The sequence below is a fragment of the Felis catus genome, chromosome D2, assembly GCF_018350175.1.
Source record: "Felis catus isolate Fca126 chromosome D2, F.catus_Fca126_mat1.0, whole genome shotgun sequence".
Taxonomy (NCBI): Eukaryota; Metazoa; Chordata; class Mammalia; order Carnivora; family Felidae; genus Felis; species Felis catus.
The window spans coordinates 45,991,956-46,011,042 of NC_058378.1; the positions used below are offsets into that span (position 1 = coordinate 45,991,956).

The window sequence follows — 19,087 nt, forward strand, 5'->3', positions numbered from 1 at the left end:
ATGTGGAATTTAAAACATAAAGCAGATGAACATGGAGTGGGAAGAGACGCAAATGAAGACACAGACCCAACTATGGAGAGCAAACTGAGAATTGATGGAGGGAGGTGGGCGGGGGATGGGTTAAATAGGTGGTGGGCATTAAACAGGACGCTTGTGATAAGCACTGTAAGTGATGAATCATTAAATTCTACAACTGAAACTAATATTACACTGTATGTTTACTAACTGGAATTTAAATAAAAATTTGTAGAAAGAAAAAAAAGGGGGGTTGTGGGAATGAACAAAATAATTTAAAATACCACGTGTAGCAAGAGCCCAACTAGCCTACAAAATTTTGTATTAAAGCACTATTGGCATACAATATCTATTAGCTTAAGCTGTATAGTCATTTTTTATCTTTGTACATTATAAGATAATGTCCACAATAAGTCTAGTTACCACCTGTCACCAAAGTTATTACACTATTATTGACTATACATCCTATGCTTTACGTTACATCCCCATGACTTGTTTATTTTATTACTGGAAGTTTGTACCTTTTAATCTCCTTTACATTTATTTTTTTAAAAATGAAGGGAAGGATTTGCCTTTCTAGGTAGCACTTAGAACTACTGTCGCATTTTAAAATTTTTAACAATTTAGTCACTGTAAATTGTTGCTTCACTGTGGTTCGATTTTCACTTCCCTGATTAAAAATTAGGTTGAGTACCTTTTTCAGATTTCCTCTTCTGTGAAGTGCCTACTGACATCTGTCTGGTCAACAAGTAACAGACTCAGGGGCTTAAACAGTACTTGGGCTGCTACAACAAGTAATAGACTCAGGGGCTTAAACAACAAATATTTCTTTCTCACAGTTCTGGAAGCTAGAAGTCTGAGCTCAGGGTGCCAGCATGGTTGAATTCTCTGTGAATGCCCCCTTTCCGGTTTAGAGATGGCTGCTTTCTTCCTGCATCCCCACGTTATAGAAAGAGAGCTCTAGTTCCTTCATCCCTTTATAAAGGTACCAATGCCATCATGGGGCTCCACCTTCATAACCTCATTTGACCTCAATTACCTCCCCAAGGCCCCATCTCCATCTGTCATCACATTGGAGATCCAACATGAATTCGGGGAGCTGGGGGGAGGGCGAAAAAGTAGTCCATAGCAATGTCTTCTGCCCATTTTTCCTATTGTCTTTTACCTATTAATTTGTAGTTCTTTATGTTTTCTGGCATTGATCCTTTATTAGTACAGATCTCAGTCTCAGTAACAGACCCCAGGACAGACCCAACCCTAAAGTGAAAATGAAAAAGAGGGGAAAAGAAGGGGACTGGGAAAGAAAAAGCAGCTCCTGTCTGCTCTCCCTGGGGAGCTGGCCTTGCTTCTGAGGGCCGGGCCATGCCACTCTCCTATCATACAGAAACCAATGTCACATAGCACTGATATTAGCTGCCATTGCAAGACTGTAATAAAGCAAAACAAAACCACCTAATCATCATATCTTAACACAGACAGAACTCAAAAGAATAACCCGTAATATACCAACTGCAAGTTTCTTGTTCCTCATCGCTCCGAATCTCAGCTCTCAAAACCACCTGCTTGGTTAGACACTGATCTTAGATCATAAGCTTCCTGCTACTGCTGCAGCAGCAGTACCATGAATAAAGCTTTCCTTCTTTTTTCCAACCCAATCCAAGAATTTCCCCCAAAGGTTCAGTTCCATGGATGTTTATCATATTACTTTATATTATAATAATATTTTTAAAAGAACTACCCTAACCGACCAACAAGAAGAGATTGACTATGCGGATAATTGTGCACTCATACAATGAAGTATCATTTAGGTTTTAAAAACTGTTGGGTAAATATATGTTTATTAAAAAGCCATGTTTACAAAGGAATGTGTTCATTTTTATTTTAAAAATAAATTTGTATTAAAGCTTCCGCTTCTGCCTAAAACGTAGAAAGCTGGTATAAGCATCACCCATACACTAACAACATGTAAAAGTTGAAAACTGCAAAATAAAAACCAATTAAAAAAAATCCACTGGAGAGCTGTGGCTGCAGGACAGCCAAGTAGTCTGAAGTCTAAGGAAAGATAGACGCCTCCAAGGAGAGACAGGTCACCAACACGAGTTCACGTGTAGCAGCTAATGGGAGAAAGAGATGCCAGACACCATACAAGTGTAAAACAAGTATTCAGATTAAAAAAAAAAAAACTTGATGTATTCCTGAAGGCTGAATGTGGCCTAATGTGACAGTTTAAAATTCCGGGAAGCCACAGATAAAAGAGTTTTGCAACACTTGCAGACTCAACAGGCCTCCAATAGGTGCTCATTAAAAAGCAAAAAATAAAGGAAACAGAGTAGGAAATGGAAGGAATCTTTCCCTCGGTGGTACAGGCTTGGAGGAGAAGAGTTACTACCACTGCAGAAAATGTATAAAGCCGTTACTTGGACCTACACCTCCGCATTGAAGAAACGTCTTCATTTGCAGGCAGAACAGCAGCAAACCCCACTGTGCACAGGTGAAGAATCACCGCCTCTGGGACAGGCAAAAGAAAAACACTCCACTCCTGGAGGAAGGGCAGGAAACAGTCTTAAGCTCAGGATCCTAAACCAATACTATAGTAAGTCTCTCACCACTAAGGAAACCTCCTCCCACAGGAAACCTGCCAAAAATATACAGCAGAGTTTGAATGCCATAATGAGGAGAGGCAGCATCACAGACAAAGCCCCTCCACTGACAACCAGGAACAGAGAACTTGCCTAAGGCTGAGGGTGGACTACGACCACAAAACACTACCTGCCCTCCTCTCCAGGCCAGCCAGCACCAGGCTACCTACCACTAGAGCAGGGCCATGAGTGTAGGGAAGAGCACTTCTGAAGCACAGGTACATGGGGAAGGCCTGAAGCTAAGGATGGAACAGGAATGAGAAGGGAAACTCCAGCATTGCAGTTGCCACCCTAAGTACAATTCAAATCTTGAGAAAGATTTAAATTTTAAGTTAATAGTTCACTGTAGGTCATGACAGCAACACAAAAGCAAAGTCCAGCTCATGTCCTAAACACACTAACTCAAGTACCTATACTAATGGCCTAACGGGGAATAGGCATAAATCCCATTTATCTCAATCTCTACTCTTCTACACCCAACATCAACACTCTATCAAAATTTACAAGATATACAAGAAGCAGCAACAATGACAAAATCACTGTCAAAAGAACAAGGCAATCTACAGAAAAAAACAAAACAAAACTTAGAAATGACCCATGTGTTAGAATCATAAGAGAGGGAATTCTAAGTAACTATAATTAATATGTGAAAGCTGTATGGAAAAGGTGAACAAAGTACATGAGCAGATAAGGAATTTGAACAGAGAAGGAAACTATAAGATAAAGTCAAAACCTTTGCGAGAGCTAAAGTATGCTTTCAAATGGGTTCATCAGGAGTAGACTAACACAGCTGAGGAAAGAGGCAATAAACTTGAAGATGAGTTGATAAAAATTACCTTAACTGAAACTCTAAGAGAAAAAATAGGAGGAAAAAAGGTAAAAAGCATATTTGTACAGCCCCTTTGGAAAACAATTTGTCAATCATATACACTTACAATTTCAAAATCCCAATCATAGATACATGTACCTTAAAGAAATGAAAATATAGCTTTACACAAGACCAGTACGTGAAAGTTTGTAGTGTTTTTTATCCATAATTGTTAAAATGTGGAAACACCCAACTGTGCCTCAACTGGTGAGTGGATAAACAAACTGGTGTAGCCATACGATGGAATACTATTCAGAAAAAAAAAATTAAATACCAATAAAAGCAATGGTGTACATGAATATCAATAGCATTACAAAAAAAACTGTCCTCAAAAGGCAACAGATTTATGATTCTGTTTATACAACACTTTGGAAAAAAAAAAAACTAACAAGAATGAAAAGAGATTACTGGTTGTCAGGTGCTTGTGTTGGGTTAGGGGAAGACTCAAAACAGTACAAGAGAAATTTAAAGGGTGAAGGAAATGCACTATATGCTGACGGTGGTGGTAGACCTTTTGTCTAACCTTACAGAACTGTATGCTAATTTTCTCATTAACTATTTTTGTGTCAGATCTGTATTTTAATAATTACATAAGTGTGAGATTGCCTTCAGTAGATTTGACATTTTCCAACTTTAAAGAAGTCATTAGACAAGATGATTCTGGCACTTGATCTAAGGTTGAAATGGGTGATCTCTATAGTCCTCTCTAGCTCCAAGGTTTTTGAGGTATGGGATTCCCCAATCTCACACAAAAATTTTACATATATATAAATGTATATGTTTTTATAATTTTTATAACTTTATATGTAAATCTATGTATGTTCATGGTTATATTTATGTTTACATTATATACAAATGTAAATACATATACACAAAAATTTTGACTATCTTCAGTATTATGATTTATTTTTTATACAATTTGTATTTTATTTTTTCCTCATAATATACCCTATGTGTAATCCAAAAAAAAGTTATTATTTTACTTAAAGTATATATACTGCACAACAAATAAAAATTTAAAAAATGAGGAAGCAGGTCATGTGCAAGTCTACACAAATCTATAATTCCTAGTATAAGAAAATATAAATAGCTCATTTTATTAAATTGACATGTTTGGATTGCAAGCATAATTCATTCTAAGTCTATTAGAATGGAAACATGCTTGTAATCCAAAGCACTTGTATAACAAAGCAAATTTCAAGAACCATTAGCTCAGTTGTGATCATGTGACATTCGGCATCACATATTACTTGTATTGTAAGACATCGCTCATTTTTCAAGTTAAAATTTATTAGAAACGTTTGCTTGTCTTGCTGAGGACTGTCAAAACAAGTTACTCACAATCCAAGGTTTTACTGTAAATTAAAATATTTAAAGAAAGGGAGAGATTTGCCCTTATAAAGGTGAGGTGTGGAGCATTTTCTTCATTCTTAAAAAAATCCTAGGAAATCATGTTTGCTCCATCTAAAAAAGTTTTTCCTAGCTCTTTCCCACATTTATATTAGAAATTTCTTGGTTCATACCTCTGAAATATAGCTTCTTCAAGAATGTGATAATAAAAAGAGGATGAAGTCATACCGTGGAGCTGAGGAGGGACAGTCTGGGATGGCCCTGCAAGTTCTTCATCCTCACTGCTCCACTTGTCTCTTAGGAAGCCACTGGTGGCCCATATGCTTGGGTCACTGTCACTAGAAAAGAAATATATTTCGCTGTTCATGGTTTCAAACAATGTATACATTTTTTAAAGAATCTCTGATAATCTATATTAGTTATTCAGTTGACATTCATCTTTATTTAAGTTTAGCCATGTACTTCTATTGTCAGCACCCAGAATTGGCCCACTTCCAAAGGGATCACTCTGAAGTCCCAATGTCTGATCACAAACTCCATCTCTTCCCACATTTATCTGGCTTGCAAACTAGCCATCTTGGATCAATCTACCTACACCCCTTCTTTCCTCCTTTACCCAGGCTGTGAGAGAAAAGTACTGAGGTCACTGGGATTTCTGATATCAGCACAGAGCCATGTGGAAAATACTGTGATGTATGTCCCTGTTGAGTCTCCTCTACTTTTCTTCCACGACAGCTAATTCTGAACCACCGCCCTCATTTAGACCCTATCTTAATTCTCTGCCTTAGTATAAACAGAGCCCCTTCAGGAAAATGCAAGCCAGGAAGCAAGAATTCGTTCAACTAATTCTCTTTTAAAATGTGTACTTATGGGGCACTTGGGTGGCTCAGTCAGTTAAGTGTCCGACTTCAGCTCAGGTCATGGTCTTGTGGTTTGTGAGTTCGAGCCCCACATCAGACTCTGCACTACCAGCGCAGAGCCTGCTTCTGATCCTCTCTCTCCTTTTCCCCTGCCCCTCCCCTAAACTCTCTCTCTCTCTCCCTCTCAAAAAATAAACATTTTAAAAAATAAAATGGGTACTTAGATACATCAACATGTTTCATTATTCTTTACTTTCTCCCTGATCAAAATTAATCCTTCCACATTCAACTCCACACCTTCTATCTCCTAAGTCTTTTCTTTGAAATGACATTTTCATATATATATATATATATATATATATATATATATATATATAATTAATCTCTCCCTATGTACAAATTCTGCCATAACATAAGAATACTCAATTCTCCCTAATCTTAAAAATAGAAACTCTTTTCACCCATAGCTAATATCATCCTCAATGGGGAAAAACTGACAGCTTTACCCATAAGGTCAGGAACATGACAGGGATGTCCATTCTCACCACTGTTGTTTGACAGAGTGTTGGAAGTCTTAGCCTCAGCAATCAGATAACAAAAAGAAATAAAAGGCAACCAAATCAGCAAGGAAGAAGTCAAACTTTCATTCTTCACAGATGACATGATACTCTATGTGGAAAACTCGAAAGACTCCACCAAAAAACTGCTAGAGCTGATATATAAACTTAGCAAAGTCACAGGATATAAAATCAACATTTAGAAATCGGCTGCATTTCTATACACCAATAATGGAGCAGCAGAAAGAGAAATCAAGGAATTGATCCTATTTACAATTGCACCAAAAACCATTAAATACCTAAGAATAAACCTAACCAAAGAGGTGAAAAATCTATACACTGAAAACTATAGAAAGCTTATGAAAGAAATTGAAGAAGACACACACACATACACTCAAAAGGGAAAAGATTCCATGCTCCTGGGTAGGAAGAACAAATATTGTTAAAATGTCGATACTACCCAAAACAATCTACACATTCAATGCAATCCCTATCAAAATTACACCAGCATTCTTCACAGAGCTACAACAATTCTAAAATCTGTATGGAACCAGAAAAGACCCCAAATAGCAAAAGTAATGTTGAAAAAGAAAACCAAAGCTGGAGGCATCACAATTCCAGACCTCATACTGTATTACAAAGCTGTAATCAGGGCGCCTGGGTGGCGCAGTCGGTTAAGCGTCCGACTTCAGCCAGGTCATGATCTCGCGGTCCGGGAGTTCGAGCCCCGCGTCGGGCTCTGGGCTGATGGCTCAGAGCCTGGAGCCTGTTTCCGATTCTGTGTCTCCCTCTCTCTCTGCCCCTCCCCCGTTCATGCTCTGTCTCTCTCTGTCCCAAAAATAAATAAACGCTGAAAAAAAAAATTAAAAAAAAAAAGCTGTAATCATCAAGATAGTATGGTACTGGCACAGAAACAGACACATAGATCAATGGAACAGAATAGAAAACCCAGAAATGTACCCACAAACATATAGCCAACTAATCTTTGACAAAGCAGAAAAGAATATCTAATGGAAAGAAGAGTCTCTTCAGCAAACAGTGTTGGGAAAACTGGACAGTGACCTGTAGAAGAATGAACCTGGACCACTTTCTTACACCATATACAAACAATAAACTCAAAATGGATGAAAGACCTAAATGTAAGACAGGAAACCATCAAAATCCTAGAAGAGAAAACAGGCAACAACCCTTTTGACCTTGGCCACAGCAACTTCCTACTAGACATATCTCCAGGAGCAAGGGAAACAAAGGCAAAAATGAACTATCAGGACCTCATCAAGAGAAAAAGCTTCTGCACAGGAAAGGAAACAATCAACAAAACTAAAAGGCAACTGATGGAATGGGAGAAGATACTTGCAAATGACATATCAGATAAAGGGTTAGTATCCAAAATCTATAAAGAACTTATCAAACTCGGGGCGCCTGGGTGGCTTGGTTGGTTAAGCGTCCGACTTCAGCTCAGGTCATGATCTCACGGTCCGTGGGTTCGAGCCCCGCGTCGGGCTCTGTGCTGACAGCTCAGAGCCTGGAGCCTGTTTTAGATTCTGTGTCTCCCTCTCTCTCTGCTCCTCCCCTGTTCATGCTCTGCCTCTCTCTGTCTCAAAAATAAATAAACGTTAAAAAAAATTTTTTTTGAAAAAAAAAAAAAAAGAACTTATCAAACTCAACACCCATGGGGCACCTGGGTGGCTCAATCGGTTAAACAACCAAATTCAGCTTGGGTCATGATCTCGCGGTTCATGAGTTCAAGCCCTGCGTTGGGCTCTGTGATGACAACTAAGAGCTTGGAGACTACTTCAGATGCTGTGTGTCCTTCTCTCTCTTCCCCTTCCCCACTCGTGCTCTATCTCTGTCTCTCAAAAATAAATAAATGTTAAAAAATTAAAAAAAAAAACTCAACACCCCCCAAAAAATAATCCAGTGAAGAAATGGGCAGAAGATAGGAACAGACACTTTCCCAAAGAAGACATCCAGATGGCTAAGAGACACATGAAAAGATGCTCAACACCATTCATCATCAGGGAAATACAAATCAAAACAATGATGAGATACCACTTCACACCAGTCAGAATTCCTAAAATTAACAACTCAGGAAATAACAGATATTGGAGAGGATGTGGAGAAAGGGAACACTTTTGCACTACTGGTGGGAATGCAAACTGGTTCAGCCACTCTGGAAAACAATATAGATATTCCTCAAAAAATTAAAAATAAAGCAACCCTGTGACTCAGCAATTGCACTACTAGGTATTTATCCATAGGATACCAAAATGCTGACTCAAAGGTGCACCTGCACCCCTATGTTTAAAGCAACCCTATCAACAACAGCCAAATTATGGAAAGAGCCCAAATGTCCATTGACTGACAAATGGATAAAGAAAATATTATACACACACACACACACACACACACACACACACACACACTGGAATATTACTCAGCAATCAAAAAGGATGAAATCTCGCCATTTGCCACAATGTGGATAGAACTAGAATGTATTATGCTAAGTAAAATAATATGTAAGTGATGAATCACTAAATTCTACTACTGAAACCATTATTATACTATATGTTAACTAACTTTGATTTACATAAAATTTTTTTTAAAAAAGAGAAAAAAAGCTGTGTATACATATATACATACAATGGAATATTACTCAGCCATCAAAAGTAATGAATCTTGTCACCTGTAATGACCTGGATGGAGATGCAGTATGTTCGTTATGCTAAGCAAAATAAATCAGTCAGGGAAAGAAATACAATAGAATACCACTCATATTGTGGAATTTAAGAAGCAAAACAGATGAACATATTGGATGGGGGAAAAAAGAGGGAAACAAATCATAAGGGTCTCATTACAAAAGAAAACAAACTGAGGGTTGATGGAGGGAAGTGGGTGGGGGATGGGCTAAATGGATGACGGGTATTAAGGAGGGCACTTGTCATATGTATGTCATATGTTTATGTCATATATTGAACATTGTGTGTTATATGTAAGTGATGAATCACTAAATTCTACCACTAAAAACAATATTACAGTATATTTTAACTAACTAGAATTCCAATAAAAATTGGAAAAAAATAGAAACCCTTTTCAACCTCCTATCTCAGTTTTTTCAAATACTAGCCATACCCATTTTCTGTTCCTTTCCAGCTTCTTACTACGTTTACTTGTGCTTTCATTCGTAACCCCATTTGACAAAAGCCTCCTAATTTGACTTCTGGTTCTAATTTCTGATGTCTAAAGACAACTGTTCCTAAATTCAAATTTAATTATGCCTGCCCATCACCTTCAAGATAAACCCAGGCTTCTTACATAAGTTTAAGACACTGGCAATCTGGCCCCAGCCAATCTGTTCGTCATCCCTACTAATCTCCTTTATGTATCTTATGTTTTAATCTTAACAAAAAAAAAATGCCTTTTTCTTTTGCTGCTGGAAGTGATTTAAAGTTTCTTACTCTTTCTCTTTCTCATCTTTTTTAAGATTACTGTAAATATCTAATTGCTCCCCACTTCTTGCCACCTATCATCCACCTGGCGACCAGCAATCCTCTTTTTCTAGATAAACAGACAGACAGACATATGCATGGATATAGCAAAAAAAAAAGTCCCTGTACTTTCTTTTCATTCCAACAAATGGACTAAAATATGTACTCTTTGATCTCACATATATCAACTTCCTTCACATTCTGGCCCACCTTACGTTTGGCTGTACCTCTTACTTTCTCAAGCTTCCTGGCATTCCAATTCACATGTACCCTACAACTCTTGACACATAACATTTATCACAATTAATAAGATATTTTCACAACTTCTTACCTTTGCTCAAACCTCTTCCTCCAGCTTGACATTTTCTTCCTTTCCTTTTCTTTTTTTTTTTTTTTAACTTTTATTTATTTTTGAGAGACAGAGACAGAGAGCAAGTGGGGAAGGGGCAGAGAGAAAGGGAGACACAGAATCCAACACAGGCTCCAGGCTCTGAGCTGTCAGCACAGAGCCCGATGTGGGACTCAAACCCACAAACTGTGAGATCATGACCTAAGTCGAAGTTGGACGCTTAACCGACTGAGCCACCCAGGCACCCCATCTTCCCTTCCCTTCACCTGCTAGATTTCTACTTATTTAAGGTCCTAAATCCAACCTATGTATCTTTTCTTCAAAAAAGCTGGTGAAGCCCCCTATACATATTTATCTGTCTTCTATATTCACAATCCTTGGACTTTGACTCTATAGTAGTATTTACTACATTGTACTTAAATTTGTCTTTTACATATCTGTTTCCTTAATTAAACTATAAACTAGGGGTGCCTGGGTGGCTCAGTCAGTTAAGGATTTGACTTTGCCTCAGGTCATGATCTTATGGTTCACAGGTTTGAGCCCCGCATCGGGCTCTGTGCTGACAGCTCAGAGCCTGGAGCCTGCTTCAGATTCTATGTCTCCCTCTCTCTCTGCCCCTCCCCTGTTTTCACTCTGTATCTCTTTCAAAAATAAATAAACATTAAAAACAATTTTTAAAAACCTATAAAGGGCAAGAGCTGTGTAATATTTTCCAGTTGTGCACAGTGTTTAGTATATAATCAGTATCTAGTAAATTAATATAAACTATTAGATTATAATAGTATCTCAAAATGCCTTTTGAATTATTATTTGTTCACCTAACGCACTTTTGAAAGTTATATATGCAAGTTACCTATTATACACATTATTATGCAGTGCTATGCCACTAATATTAGTTATAAATCTCTAAGGAAATATGGCTCACTAAAATGTTCTCTTATTTGACATGATTTTGCATGTAACACCTAAACGTGAACAGTTTATAAGGATGAATATTATTTTTGTTTTGTTTTTCTAATGGAAATTTACTTTTCTTTTGGTTCCTTAAATTCTTTCATATATAGTACCAAAAATTCACCACGCTAACAATTCTATTGTTTCCAGCACATTATTTTCTTTCTGAAACCAAATATCATTTCTAGTAAAATTTAGTTGTGTACTGAGCTTTACCTTACTTCAAGTACACTGTCCTCTCCAAAGTTCCAAACACCATGACTCTGGAAACGTACAATTGTTGAGATGACAGAGAAATTACATTGTTTAGGGATATCTTTTTCATCTGTTAATACTATATTTATGAGATCATAAATACATCTTATTTCTAGCCAAATCAGGCTGTACTTACTACAAAGAGGTGTATCTTGAAAAACTAACCAAACATTTGAAGGCCATTATTCACTGTCTCCACTGAGAGAGCTAGCTATGAATATGAATAGAAAACTCACTAAATAAGCACATTATACCTTTCTGTAGCATCTTTTAAAATATCCTCATAATCATTTTGGGAACTCTGAGGAGAGAATTTTACCTCCTCTGAGCTATCTTCCTTTGCCAAAACCTACAGGAATAAGAAAGGAAAGAAAATTATGGCTATGATTTTAGGAATGTATAGTTTAAAAGAAATATGATTTCTATAGATTTTTTATTTTTTAATGTTTATTTATTTTTGAGAGAGAGAGAGAAAGCACAGGGGAGGGGCACAGAGAGGGGGAGACAGAGAATGTGAAGCAGGCTCCACACTATCAGTGCAAAGCCCAACATGGGGCTCGAACTGACAAACCACGAGATCATGACTTGAGCCAATGTCGGACACATAACCAACTGAGCCACCCAGGCACCCCCGATTTCTATAGCTTATTAAGAAGAGTGCTAAGGTATTTAATAACAGAATTAAAACCACAATCACAGTTTGATTTCTATTCCTATAAAATCACTTGAAATGTATTTCTCCCTAGTAAATATTTTCCGAACTGTAAAAATAGAGTATAAAGTACTATGCACACACAAATGATTTTTACTGAGTCACCCAAGTTATTTTACAAAAGTTGATAAAAATAAGCTTCATTTGTGATAAGAAAAAAAAAAAGACTATCACTGTAGCCCAGTGAAGATTCTTATAATGAATGCTTATCACATTTAGTTTACATACAAAATTCTTAGCACTGTATTTATCTTTATTTTAATACTTATATAATCTAATCCAGTAATTAATTCTAAGTATGTTTCTGCCATGAGATTTTCTTCTGCCCCCTAGACTTTTTTCTACTTTGTTGCATTCACAGAGTCCTGTATAGTAAAAAAATAATAATAACTAAAAAAATGAGAGTAGAGGGGAAAAATCACATTAAATTAAAAATTCAATCAATATTTTAGCCCTCAATTCTGTTTCAATTAATCCATTCATTTGACAATTATTTTCTGAGGACCCAGTATGCACAGATAGTGGTCTAAGTGCTATGGATAAAACAGTGAACAAGAGAGGTATGTGTTCTGCCCTTGCAGAGCATATATACTTTCATGGGGAGAAGGAAAACACACAAGCAAACACATACAAATTACAGCTGGTGGTGTTACTGCAGTAACAGAGTATGGTGATACATAACTGCCATGTACCTAAAAGGCAAAAGGAAGGGCTAAGCAAAGAGACAGGGAAGCATCCTGAGCGAAAGAAACAGCAGATCCCAGGTCCAGGCAGAGCCTCTGGCCTCTGCCTAACTGACCACCCTCACCTCATGCCTATTTCTCATGCAGCATCTCAAGTCACAGCCTATATACCACATCTTTTCATCTTTTCTCAAGTATCTTTGACGACTCTGATTGTGTAAAACTTATTAATCTTTCCCCGCTCGCAAGTATGTGTGTGTGTGTGTGTGCGTGTGCATGTGCGTGTGTGTGTTTTGCTTATTCCATGAAACTTTTTAGACCTGGAATACCTATTGTGGGCATATATACAGCCATCATTCCAGAACATGGACTCAAACACAATCAATTTTAGAAACAAGCACGTTAATGGACAGATGTAAACAATTACCCAACACTGTTCTTACCAAGCATATTCATTTGGTTGAACAAATCAAAACATATAAGTTATTAGGTTTTTAATCTAATATGAATAAGGATTGCTTGAAATTAACTCATATTTTAGCAGTAGTTTTCTAAATATAGTAAATTCTAGTGGATTAGCTAATTGTCATTTTGAATAATACATAAAACATAAAAAGTCTTTCCTTGTGGTGACACAAGTATAGCACAACATACAGAGTTGTTGAGTCATTATGTTGGACACCAGAAACTAATGTAATACTGTGTGTCAACTGTACTTAAATAAAAATAGGTAGATAAATAAATAAAAATTGAAATAAAAAGATAAAAAAGTCTTTCCCTATGCAAGAAAACCATCTACTCTCAAATACTTTTCCAAAATTGTTTAACATTTGCTTTTAATATTTGGGGACTTAATTCACCTAGAAACAATTTCGATGTGAAGTGTTCCTCACCCACTCTGCGCAACCACCAACAATGATCTTGCGTTCAACTGGACATTCACGAGATCCAGTAGGCCACACCTGGTACCAGATGAGCTTTGCAGAGGATACGGTGGAAAACCACAACATGTGAGCAGGACAGTCTTAGGCTTGCCCTCATTAAGAGTCCTAGCAGCATTCTAGTGTAAGCTCAGGTGTGAAGCAATGGGTGGGTGGGTACCGAAGTCCCCCTCCTTAGAAACCTCAAGCAGCACAGGAACCCATATCTCTTGTAAGAATGCATGAACCTAACCTAGGGCTCACTGCAAGGGGATTCCCACATTCATGCCATTAGTACTCTCATTAAGACATTTATTGTCCTAGTCATAATCCTCCCAGTCTGGGGATCATTTTTATCATAGCCAATGCCACCTGGTAATACAGCTGATAGTCCACTTTTACCAGGTTTCCAGAGAAACAGGTGCTAGAAGGCTAACACAAGATCATTTTCTCGTGAAAAAGAAAAGGTTCATTCATCTTTACTCACAGGCAATAATGTCATTTTATTTTTCCTGTTGGAATAACCAATTATACCAGCACCATTAATTGAGCACACCATTCTAGAAATCTACAATGTCACATGAAAAGCTCCCATATGTGTATAGGTCTTTTCTAGAATTTCTATGCAGTTTCATGGGTCTTATTTGCCACTTCCTGTACTGTTTTCACATTTCCTTAATTCCTACAGCATTCTAATAGGCCTTGACACTCTGCAGTGCCAATAGCCCTCTCCACCACATATATACTCTTGCTTTCTTTCCTAATACTGTCTTGCCTATTCTTGACCTTCTGTTTTCCCAAAAGCTTTTTGATCAGTTGATCAAACCTCAAATATACACTAACAAAACAAAACTTTGGAATTTTTACTGAAATTAAGTTAAATTCATTTCATATTTAAATTAGAGATAACTGTTTTCTTTATTATATTAACTCCTCTTATCCATTAATATGATACAGCTATACATCAAAATATTTTTAAATATTCTCAGGAAAGGCAATTCATACCATTTATTAAATTGACTCTCACATACTTTATAGCTGTAAATATAATAGTATAATCCATTATGGTAGATAATTTGTATTTAATATTTGGTATACATTTGCTAACTACTGCATAATGAGAAAATCACGTTTTTATATACTGTAATTTTATACTTATTCTATTATAAATATTTTAAATTTCCATTATGATTTCTTCTTTGACCCACGAGTTTTGAGTATGTCTTTAAATTCCAAATGCATATTTTTTCTATTTGTGGTTGATTTCTAAGTGAATTTCTTTATGTCAGAGATCACAGTCAGTGCTATAAACTTAAATATATAGTATTATTTGAAATTTGTTAAGATATATTTTGATTTGGTACATGGTAAATTTTTATAAATGGTCCATGTATGCTTGAAAAGAATATGGGTTCTCTAACTTCTGGATGCAAGTTCTATATATATGTTCATTATATATATCTTGCTAAATTTTTTTGTTATTTCTCTACTCTTAACTATTATCTATTCTATTAATAAAGATATATTTTTAAATGGTCTACTCTCATAGTGAAATTATCAATTCTCACTTCTAATTCTGATTTACATATTCTGGTGCTTATAAATTTAGAATTTTATATCCTCCTTGTGAACTAAACCTTCCCGTATTATATAGTGACCTCTAAAGCCTAATGTTTTTTGCTTTTAAGTTTGTTTGTCTGACATTACTATAGCTACATTACCTCTCTTTTGTTAGTGTTGCTCTGTGTATCAGGGGGAAAATGTTCCCCAAAGATTCCTTCTCATTAACCTATACAGATGACCAACGAATTAAATGAGTTCTACAGAGTTGGCTTAGTCCTGAAAGCTAGTTTATCAATGCTAATTGGTAAAACAAATCCCTAAGCATTAATTTCAGGATAATTAAAACAGGAATGTGAGGATGGAGAAAAAGGAGAACAATACTATTGCACCAACACAGTCCCTCTCTTCTTCCAACAAGACATGTTTAAAAAGCCATTTTCTTAGCACTCGCTCACTGAGAAAAAATGACATCACCTGAGTAAGAATTCCTACCATAATTTAAACCTGAGACATATTTCAAGTCACACTTCAAAATCAACTTGATTACATTTATCCAAGAAGCGAACTGTTTTAGATGGCTGCAATTCAAATTAAAGGCTCACTTAGGACTCTAATACATCTTTGATTGAATGAAATGTGATTTGGCCAGCAACGCCAAGAAGGTACAAGGAGAAATATACTAAATTACCAAGATGTCAGGTCTTTTCAGAGATTGCTCACTGAATCAAATTTGTGTCAAATTAAAGAAAGGGCTAGATAAATTTTTACGAGGAGCCTAAGTTGGGTTTTTTGTACTGCATATGCCAAGGACATATGAGGACAAAGTGAAAGCAGTAATACTAAGAGACAGGAGCCTGGTTTCTAGTCTTTTCTCTGTGGTTGAAGAGCTGTATGATCACAGACAAATCATTTTAGCTCTCCAGGACTTAGGTTCTTCATGTCTAAAATGATTATTGGAATAAAAATGATTTGACCTAGCTTCCAAATACAATCATCTACAAGTCTATGAGTCTAGATAATTCCTACAGACAGCATCATAACTCAAAGGGCGTCAAGTGGCTGTAACATCAAATTAATTCATGAAATGTTAAAAGCAAATTCTGGTAAAATCATCTGGTTTTCCCAACATACTCTAAAAACCATCCAGAAATGACTGCTAAGATACTCTTTTCTAAAATGAAACTTTAAAGGATATCAAAACTTATCCTAGATAGGTCAAGCCATAAAATATGGGGGTAAAAAAAAACAATAAAATGTATTTAGTTCTAGAAGGGAGTCAAGCATGGCTATAAAAACGATCTACTTGGGACATTCTATGAAGATGCTCATTTTGAAATTATCAGTCCTTCAAGTAGAAAATCATTCTGATCAGAGAAAAGTATCAACAATGGAGCTGAGAGCCCAGCAGTACACTAAAAATTGGAGACTGCCAGTCAGATACGTGATCGTGGGTGGCCCTGATGCAGCCACCTTACATGTCACAGAGGAACACACAGATTCTTACATGAGAGAACAATCAAACCATAGCACTGTTTTTCAAAGAGCAGCATGACTGTCAGCCCTTGGGTGGGGATGGCAACCGAACTGGAAAGTTAGGACAGCAATGTCTGTTCTTGGTACTTATTTTTATCTCTAATAATGCTGCAACTTACAGAATGTGAGTATGAGGACAGTAACATGGTAGAAGTCCCAAAGTTCCAGTAGATAAAAAAAACTGCAAGCCACCCACACGATGACAATGCATTTCGCTTTTTGTGCTTTAATCCTGGCAGTTAACCTCCACAAGGGAGGAGACACATGTCAAGGTGAGAGTTTTTGCCCCAGATTTTTCCCAACTCTCTACCTTTCCATGGTTTGGAGATACTGCACCATGTCTCTATCAATTAAAAATTCCATCATCAATATACGTAAAAGTGCTTCAAATTTTATGTGGAATTTATTCTGTATCTCTATCAGTAGCACAAAATGAAATAGATGCCAAAATAAGTAAACTTTCCAGAATAGTATCAAAGGTTTTTTTTTTTTCTTTAGAGTCACAAAGAGTTGCACTCTTTCAAATAGATATTTGGGTCATCTTCAACACCAGAATGAAATGGAACTGAGAATGATTATGCTGAGGAGAACAAAATAGACACCTATTCCTTAGAGGGCTTACTCAGTGATTTAGGCATTAGTCACAATCAATTAGCAGAGATTTCCTCGTCTAGTTTTACCTCACGAGTCACTGATCTAGGTGTCTGACTTGATGAAGGCAAACTCTCCCAGGAAATCACGTCTTTCCAATTAGAGTCCTCTCCCTCCATATCTTTTCCTGAACAAAGAGAAGGGAAGAATTGATCAAATGCAAAGGGCTACACAGAGAAAGGGTGTGCCTTAATGAGAAAAGCCAAGCTACATAAGGGGAATCCACTTTCTTGTTGTGGAGTCATCTCATCTTTATCTCCTGTATTAATCACTTTTCTCCCTGCGTTAAAAAAATGACAGAGCAAACATGATCCTTCTTCTAGGATCATTCTCAGTTCAGTTAAGTTAATTTTTGAGCGGTCCCTTTGTTCCTACTTCCATATTATTTAAGAAAGTACTCTTCAGATAAATCCTAAATATACACAACTTACAGAACATATGCACTGGGTATTACAGAATATAATTCTTTCTTCAGGGTCTACTTCTGGGATAAAGAGCAGCGTGTTACATACGCCTCACTTTGACGTCTTGAATTATTAATCATAAATAAATAAGCAAAATGTTAATGTATATAGAAAATCATTTCAGGCTTTACTGAAGAATATAATATGAATCCTCCCTAGGAAACTCTGTGCTGGTTTTATTATAGGAGCATTGTTAATTACTCTCTTTCACTGAACAGAGTATTTCAGAGAGGAACAAAAGGAAATATTTTTCTCTGATCTTAGAGTACTGTCCCCCATATCATAACAGCCATAAATATTATGATTTAGAAATTTTGTGACATGGCTATTATAAAATTAATAGTATAAAATATAGTAAAAAATATAGTAAACAAGTACTTTGTAACAAAAAGTGCACTTGTGAATGTGTTAAAAAGAAAACCAAATAGAAATTGTGAACTATTAAAACACATGAGTTGATTTTATATACATATACATATGTATATATATATGTATCTATCTTAAGAAACATCAATGAAAAAACAACATATCAAAACTAATGTGAAAGTTAGCTAAAGCAGTGTTTAAAGGGGAAATGTACAGTTTTAAATACATTTATAACAAAAACAGAAAAACTGACAAATATTAGGTTTATATGTAATCATAAAGGCTAAGAAAAACTGAGGAAATCTCCAAAAAAAGTAGAAAGTAAGACATCATCAAGAAATACAGCAAATAGAAAATAATTTAAAACAACAGAACAATCAACAAAATCAAAGACTTGAAAAAAAGACTTAAAAATATGCAAACTTCTTTCACTACTCAATTTAATTAACGTTAAGAAGGAAAAAGGGCACAGCCACAGACCCAACTATCACTTTTATTCATTTATTTGTTTGTTTGTTTATTTTTGACACAGACATAGCGTGATCGGGGTAGGGGCAGTGGGAGAGACAGAGAGAGACAGAATCCAAAGCAGGCTCCAGGCTCTGAGCTGTCAGCACAGAGCCGGACTCGGGGCTCAAACCCACGAACTGGGAGATCATGACCTGACCTGAAGTCAGATGTTTAGCTGACTGAGCCACCCAGGCACCCCCCAGCTATCACTTTTAGCAGTAAATCCTTTTGGGGTGCCTGGGTGGCTCAGTCGGTTAAGTGGTTAAGTGTCAACTCTTTGATTTCTGCTCAGGTCATGATCTCACAGTTCCTGGGATTGAGCTTAGCATCTGGCTCAAGGAGCATCTGAC

The 19,087-nt window shown here is 36.5% G+C and overlaps 1 protein-coding gene across 19 annotated transcripts in view; it reads right to left on the reverse strand.

The window, feature by feature from the left end:
* Positions 1 to 19,087, reverse strand: part of PTPN20 (protein tyrosine phosphatase non-receptor type 20) — a 111,967-nt gene that overhangs the window by 43,151 nt on the left and 49,729 nt on the right. For 18 of the 19 annotated variants that reach the window (XM_045040271.1, XM_045040269.1, XM_045040274.1 and 15 more), the window contains 3 exons: positions 17,427 to 17,524; positions 11,590 to 11,684; positions 5,101 to 5,210 (listed from right to left, as the gene is read on the reverse strand). In XM_045040271.1, the coding sequence (XP_044896206.1) occupies positions 5,101 to 5,210; positions 11,590 to 11,684; positions 17,427 to 17,524 (303 nt within the window). The remainder of the gene's footprint in view (positions 1 to 5,100; positions 5,211 to 11,589; positions 11,685 to 17,426; positions 17,525 to 19,087) is intronic. The other variant, XM_045040282.1, reaches the window with a different exon arrangement.